The sequence below is a fragment of the Dromaius novaehollandiae genome, chromosome 1, assembly GCF_036370855.1.
Source record: "Dromaius novaehollandiae isolate bDroNov1 chromosome 1, bDroNov1.hap1, whole genome shotgun sequence".
Lineage (NCBI taxonomy): Eukaryota > Metazoa > Chordata > Aves > Casuariiformes > Dromaiidae > Dromaius > Dromaius novaehollandiae.
In genome coordinates, this window is record NC_088098.1 from 75,946,712 (window position 1) to 75,954,594 (window position 7,883).

The window sequence follows — 7,883 nt, forward strand, 5'->3', positions numbered from 1 at the left end:
CCAGGACCTCATGTAATGCAATCTAGAGTATTGGTGAAAAATTACTGACAGTCAACAAACTATTTGCCCAAATATGGCAGTCTGTAGCTGAGCATTAGACTATTAATTTTGCCATATCAGAGACTGGTTTCTTAAGTTTATTAGCAATGCTATTTATGCTGAGTGAAAGTGAAAATATATTGCAAAGTGATATTTTTGCATCTGGCATTTTTACTGGAAAAGAATTTTTTTTAACTCGTAGATGTAAAGCTTGGAAACAGGTGGGACAATGTTCTCAAGCTTACAAAGAAGCACACCAAAGATCACACTCTGCTGTTTAATGATGTACACATCTTGATGTCCTCCCTTGGAGCCAAAGACCAAAAAACTACTGATGAGCTTTTAACAACTCTTCAGGAACTTGCCAAGTAAGCAAGTGAATTAAAATACTGTATTGAATAAATAATTTGTCCTCACAACTTCAGGGTGATAATGTATGACTTAATGTCCAGAGGGGATTCTAATCTTGTTGCATGGAAATCTACATTTGAGGTCGTGGATGCTACCTGAACATTTGCTGTATATTTCCTTTTGGTGGGTTCATACTAAGCTGTTACATACAAAGGATGAAAATATTTCACCTGTATAGTAATAAGGACACTCTACAGCTTGTCAGCTGTTTGTGGTGGTTCTTTTTGCTCTGATTTAAAAGGTTATTCTTTAGTCAGAGTGCATTAATTAGTAATGATATTCTAATAACTACTATTAAATGTATTGAAAACACTAGAAAGTGTTTTGCATTCAAACTCAAATATTTACAAAATTTGAATATTTGTTTCAACTAAGCAAAATGTTTTTGTCATGTTTCCTTATATATGAAGTAAATGTAAATTGCCTTTTCTTTTTAATTTGGGTTTAATACATAAATGACATAAATGCAATTAATAGATCCTAAAAGCAAGTTACAGGTTTGGATGGTATATGTGAAACATCATTTTAAGCACCAAAGTTAGAGGTATTTACAAAGCTGTAAGCAATAGACCACCTGTCTATATTCTTTAGCAAACTTAGAACAAAAGATTAATACCTAACCAATAAATATATAACTGCTTTATAAGTAGAATATAAGTAGAATCTCTCCCATAAGTGTGACTGATAGTTTTGGATGTATAGATGTTAAAAAAAACTCCAACCAAAAGGGAAAAGGAAGCTGCTAAGGTTTGGAGAGATTGAGTCTGAGGATACAAAACTGAGAAATAGGCTTAGTAGGAAAGGAAACTCATAACTTACTGTCAAGTAACATCTCTATTTGTCCTGCTTCTGTCCTTGGAATCACACCACCACCTTTCCTCCCCAGCTTTCTGCCTGTAAATTTTGTGAATTTTGGCTTGCCATGGTCTAAGCCCATGACTGCTGGTACTGCTTTTCAGCTTGCCAATAATTTCAGTCAGTTCTAGCTTCTTTCCCCCTTCTGCTCTCTTTTTGCTCTGTTTCCACATCTATCACTTAAGAAGAATGAAGGAGAACCTGAGATTGACTGGTATTATTGTCACTATTTATTACTGACTATCAAAAATAAATAGAATTTTTAAGAATACTTATCAAAATAAACAGCTGTCAAATCAAACCTGAGTATATCTGATTTGACTAAAGTAGGAGATGGTAAATGTCTTTTATATACTCACTGCACATGCCTACCACCTCAGGGAATATTTAATGAACATACAGTACTTATCCTCTGCCCAGAGCTTCCTTTTGTATATCTGTTCAGCCTTTTCTAAGTAACACAGCTGTACATTTTTAGCAGTAGTTTAAAGCATGATTAAGCTTTTTTTTTTTTTTGAGACTATGATAAGAATAGGCACTTTGAAAAACTAAATAATCGGGTTGAGTTAGTAATCTGTATGTAAAAGTAAAATAAAAAGTAAAGCTAGTATACAGTAAAAGATTAATTATATACATCATAGGTATGTGATAACTAAACAATTTCTAAGATGTGTTTCGTATTTCTTTAAAAGGCAGTAGTAAAATTCTTACTTAAGCAAACACCAGTCACCCTTGGGTTTTTATTATTATTTTTTCCCTAGCCTTTGCAATCTGAGGTTGAAATGTAAAAAAAAAAAAAAAAAAAAAAAATCTATTCTATGGCACTCTCTGGTGGTTGATATCATATGCTTATTTTCATGAATGGAAATGCTGTTCTGGTTTTAATTCAGGGGTTTATGTTGTTCTTCATGAATCAATATTTCAGCTAATTGCAAGAGAAAGTAAAATCAGTCTTCCACGTATGTGCATTTTCTGAGAGCTGAAACATATTCTTAAATGGAGAATTTCTTCATTGTTAAGTACCTGTAACGAGGTATTTAAAATGCACATCAATTGTGCACCTATAACTTTCCAGAAGGCTGTGTTTTGTAAGGAATGATAAATACATCGGTGACACTGCATGCTGAAAAATCAGTGCTTACCTAGTGGGAGAAAAGGAAGATTTGTAGAAGTGACCATAGAAAGAGAGCACAGAGAATTTAGGCCAAAGCTTGGTGCTTTGAAAGGCAGATCTTTAAAAACAATTTTTTTTTTTATTGCTGTCATTTATCTCAGAAAGATGATGTTAATGGAAAGCATGCACATGCACATTTTTTCAGAGTTAACTGTAGCGATGGGGCATTTGGTGGGGTGTTGTGTAGACTTCTGTTTGCTTTTACCTTATGTACCTCTTATGTAATCAGATTTTTGTCTAGGTAAGTTTAAGGTACTAGCTTAGGAGCATGGCCCTGAACTGTTGTTACAAGCACTCTAAACAGAAGCCAGAGATTAAGGTTAGTGCATTAAATGTTAGCTGGAAAAAATTACCCCCAAAAAATCTGTTATGAGCAACTGATTTGACTTACAGCATTGAATTATGGGCACTGTATTCTCAAAGATAGCTATATATATAGCCTGGGATAGAAGCCCTCCTCCCCTTCCAGTGCTGCCAACCAGCCTTTTGGCAATTGAAATGATGTGGCTATCTCCGAGGCCTTGTCACTGTCAGTGTCAATGGAAAGACACACTTCCATGTTGCCCGTGCAGGTACTACCTGTGGACTAAAGAGAAGTAATTCTGGTCACTTGGGTTTTTTTGTTTGTTTTTTAATATTGGAAACAATGATTGCTTGTATTTATACTTTCTTCTACAGGCTTATTGTCCTGCTGTTTCTCCTACTCATAGATGGGTTAGGATACAAACACTAAAAAAGAAAGAAAGAAAAAAAAAACCTTAAGAACTAGATGAGATTCCTCAGCTGTTTGTGGACCTGAGAGCAGTCCGCCTAAGAGTAGTCCTGGCTGGAAAAAGAGAGTGGACTGTAAGAGCTGTAATTCATTAAACAGTTTATATCTGAAATGCAGTGCAATCCTGACGTGTGTGAACAGAGATGTTTTGCGAGGTTACTGTTTGGAGGTTTCTGCAAGAAATTGCTAGGCACTTTTAACACAGATAGAGACAGAGAAGTAGCAATATGATGCTCTTCTGAGAAGATTAGGATAGCAACTTGTGCAGAATTTCTGGCTACAGAAAAGAGCCTTGGAAGACAGAGATAGTAACTCCCCTGTGTTTTTATTCCCAACTATATTTAAGGAAACAGGTTTCTGTTTCTATTTCTTCTCTTCTCTGTTCTCGTCTGTTCCTTCTAAGAGTGCGTGTTGAGGGGAGAAGTTGCTACCAGAAAGACTTGGACAGTGAAGAACCTGCTCAAACTGTTGTCTCTACTTTGTCATCCAAGCTCTTCAGTAAGGGTCATTACTGAGCTGGTTGTCAGACAAAATTTTTTCTACTTGTAGTAGCCAAAACTGTATATCACAAAGGCAGGAGGCATTGGGTCTTTAGCAAATATGTTGAGAACAGGGAAGACTTCCTGATTATGGGGTAACAAAAAGGTGAAAGTAACATAACCACAGAAAACCTATTATCTAAATAAAGTACTTGAAGCATCAGGCTTTGTTGGATAAAAAATAGTTCTATCTGCAGGCAGGGACAGACTGGCACTGAAAGTACACAATTTCCTGTTTTTTTTTTTTTTTCTTTTTTAATCTGAGTTTAACCACTTTCTTGTTCTACAGAACACATTCTGAAGAACATGAGCTTTCCCTGGCTCCAAGTTTGGGGTTGCCACTCTGCCAGGCTTTTGTAGAGTTTGAAAATGGAAATTATGACAAAGCTGTAGACCTGCTGTACCCAATCCGCTACCAGCTAATCCAAATAGGAGGCAGTAATGCTCAGGTAAAGGAGATCAATAAAAGGCTTTTTAACATGACTTAATCCTCTTCGAGTAGCCTGTTAGGCACTTACATTATTAATAACGCTTCTTTCTTAGAAAGTGAAAAACTGAGTTGTGCTTGTGATTGAATTCTGTTTGCAAACAGTTACTAGCAATGTTAACGATTTCATTTTGCTTGTGGATGAGTTTCTTTCCTCAGGAGTTTTAACAATTTGCTAAACAAGATGTTGTAATCAGCAGTATTGTAGGAGTTACTTATTAACTTGTTTTTTTTCCATACTTTTTTTCCAGAGAGATGTTTTCAGCCAGTTATTGATCCATGCTGCTTTAAATTGTAAATCTCAAGTGAAACAAAACCTTGCTAAGTGAGTGTTCTTCCTGTTTAATATTTGTGGAAATGATACTGTTTTTAAAAGCAAGAAGTGGCTAGTATATTCAGACACTATATTAAAGCTGAAATTATATGCAATCATTCAATTTAAATACATAAACTTTTTTTCCAACTAGGATAAAAAGTATAGTAGCTCCCAATTATCTCACAGTCTGGATGAATGATCTGTATTTGTTCTAGGACAGTTGATTTTTTTTAATGGTTCTTGCTTCTGTTTTTCCTCCTGCCTGCTGATCAGTGTACTTAATGATTTTCAGCAGTTTACAGAAGTTTAGCAGTCCAAGTCCCTCCTAATGATAACATATCTACTGTATTGGGAAGTGTTACAGAGTCAGATATGTGAGCTTGCTCTAGTACAAATTGTAAGAGTTGCTCAGTGACCCATATTGAGATCTGTTAAAATTTATCCACTGGGTCTGCCTGCGGGCTTTGAAGACTGGATTCTTAGGACAATATGAGGCCTTGCCTGTTCTCCTTGCTAAGGTCTCTTTAGTGTGTAAAGATTATATAGAAGAATCAAAATGAGTCTTTTGTGCACTCTGAGCCCTAAGTACTTGTTTTCAGTCTCAGTGCTGAAAAGAAAGCTGTTCTACCTTACTGTCGAGGCCAAATGGTAGAGCTTCTTCCTCCTGGTTCTCCTTCCAGCTGCTGCACTGCTCCCTTCCTTAAGCATGACATATCCTATCTCTTATAAAGAAATTCTGCACCTTAAGAGGAGATCCCAGGCACCCTTTCCTTCCTCTTACAATGATGCAGCTGGGGATCTTATGGGAAAACCCATGTTGTACTCATGACCTTCCTCCCTTTTCTCTCCTACCTCTTCTCTGTTTTCTCAGATGCCTCCTGAGAGAACGTGATATGATGAGACCAAACTCACCAATGACAGAGCGACTTATTAGGAAGGCAGCAGCTGTTCATTCAATGGCCTAGATTGTTCCCATGTGCTTCAGATGAAGTGGCAATGAGCTTTTACCAATCAACATTTGGGTGGGGGGACATGCTACACTATAAATCATGCTAGCACTTAATGATAGGTAAGAGCATCATAGGAATTGGAGACCTAATAATGTGGGTTTTTTCTTTTTTTTTTCCCCCTCTCCTTCCTTCTTTTTTTCTTTTTAAAGGAACAAAGCTGTTGAGTTTCAGGAGGTCATAACTTAGCCTACTTCACAAGGGAGTAAGCTCACCTGCTAATAATGCACAGCTTTCTGAAGCATCCTGGGATACTGCTTTTCTGGTACTTTTTCTTGAAAACTCCCTTGTAACCTGATTATGAAGATGCATGTAGGAAATATGGTAACAGTGGATTGCCAGAAACAGTACTATGACAGTGCCTGGATTTCAGTCAGTTATTGGCCCAGTTTGCTACTTTGTTAATTAATGTATTAAATAATCAGTAAACTGGTCATATAATTCAAATAGGCTTTTTAAGCATAGCTAATAGAAGGTAAGGAGCCAAAGCCAATACAAACATAAACTGAATTCCATGCAAAGCTTCCAGTCTGCCTGGCCATTGGTCACAGACCCTAGCGTTATAGGTCTGTCTGCATTCAGGATCTCTTTCCAGGTGCATATTTTCTAAGCTCCCTCTCATAAAATGTTAGGCTTTTTTCCCTTAAACAAAGGGCCTCAGAGCTTTCTGAAACTACTATGTGAATGAAACCAGACATGAGGGACAATGGCTGGCTGCTGCTGGGGAATATTTTAATGGGGGTACTCCTTTAGCATTTCTGCATCTTTCAGAAAAAGAGAAAAAGGCTGGATTTTTCTCCTTAAGCCCTGGTATTTCTGAATGGTAGTTTGGACTGGTGTTTTTGTGCTTATCTCAGCTTTTGGAAAGATGGGTCTTTCTGTGATCCCAACAGCACCAAGTCACTACATGTTAGCAAAGTATACTTTAAAATCAATGTCACAGCATGCACTTTATAGAACACTGAGACATCTCAGTATGGGTGAAGACTGGAAGGGAGCTCCCATGAAGAGAGAGCGAGCTAACGAGAACTGCCACAAAGCTTTCTCCTCACTTAAGTGGGGTGACAACAAGCTCCGGTGCTGCAAATGGGGAAGGATATGAGCCATATACCTTTATGGAGTTCTGATGCCTCTGGATTCCTGCAGTACACCAAAGGTGACAGATTATCTTGCAATAGCAATCCAAAATCCGTAATGAAGGGAAAGAAGATAGCATTTCAAACCAAAACTAGACTCATCTTGTTTCTGAATGGAAATAGGACTGTCTTCAGGTGCCTGAGCTCTGGCTTCCATATCACATCTGCAAGCTCTCCTGCACAGATGTGCCACCCCTTCCTTCCTGTCCAAGTCAGGCTCTTCCCTGGGTCCTGCAGCAGCCCCCTCTCACATATGGCTTCTTCTGACTTTACCACTTACATCACTCGCACTGCACTGCACCTGGAGTTCCTGCATAGAGGCTTAAGACCTGAAAGTGTCTTGCTGCCACCCTTCTGCCCCAGCCTTCTTTTGAGAAAAGAACAGTCAGCTTATTTTTAAGCCAAGGATAATGTGTGAAACCAGACAAGGGTACTTCAGTCCTTGCCTGTAGCCTTTTGAATCCTGCAGGCAGTCATAGTTCTCTGTTCTTCAGGTACATCACTGTTTTGTCTGTCTATCTGGCCATGGCCATGCTTTGGCTCACTCTGTGCTACACTTACAGTAGCCTTTTTACTATTGATTTTTAATCAGTGCATTTATAACATTGATTTTGGACAAATAACTTTTTACTCAAAGATTGTAACAAATCTCCTAGGGAACAAAAGCCAGAGAACACTGCTGGCTAAGTGATCCATTGCTAAACAAATGTAACAGTGACACTTGTAGTGCTTTTGATATAATGTGTTTTAAAACTTTGCCTGCTTTACATCAATAAATTCAGATATGCTTAATTCAGCACAAGTAAATGGCTTCTTTGCTTGTACTGAGGAAGTCTTTAAATGTGTTAAACTATAGGTTTTCAAACTTAACAGGCTTTTCTTCCATCAATGTGACTGGAAGCTTTTGCATTCAATTAGTACTATACATTTTGCTGTAGATGAGCACTTCTGGTTTCCTACCTTACCTTCCTATTCTTATTTTTTATTTTTTAAATATTCCAGCTATTCCTTCTGTTCAGTCTGTTTTGCTTTACCCTGCTATGCTGAATGAAGTGTGGAAACTGCCATGAAAACACAGCTGCCATCCATTGCTGGTTCAAGGCTTTGCCTAGACTCCCTCCACTCCCACCCCCACAGCCCTCTGCTA

General features: G+C 37.8%; 1 protein-coding gene across 1 annotated transcript in view; it reads left to right on the forward strand.

Moving 5' to 3' along the window:
• The window catches only part of TTC38 (tetratricopeptide repeat domain 38), a 23,947-nt gene extending 16,415 nt beyond the window's left edge, over nt 1-7,532 (forward strand). Inside the window, exons 11-14 of the mRNA XM_026114100.2 lie at nt 242-407; nt 4,080-4,239; nt 4,529-4,602; nt 5,465-7,532. Coding sequence (XP_025969885.2) covers nt 242-407; nt 4,080-4,239; nt 4,529-4,602; nt 5,465-5,558 — 494 coding nt within the window. The 3' untranslated portion in view covers nt 5,559-7,532. The remainder of the gene's footprint in view (nt 1-241; nt 408-4,079; nt 4,240-4,528; nt 4,603-5,464) is intronic.
• The last annotated feature ends 351 nt before the right edge of the window (nt 7,533-7,883 follow it).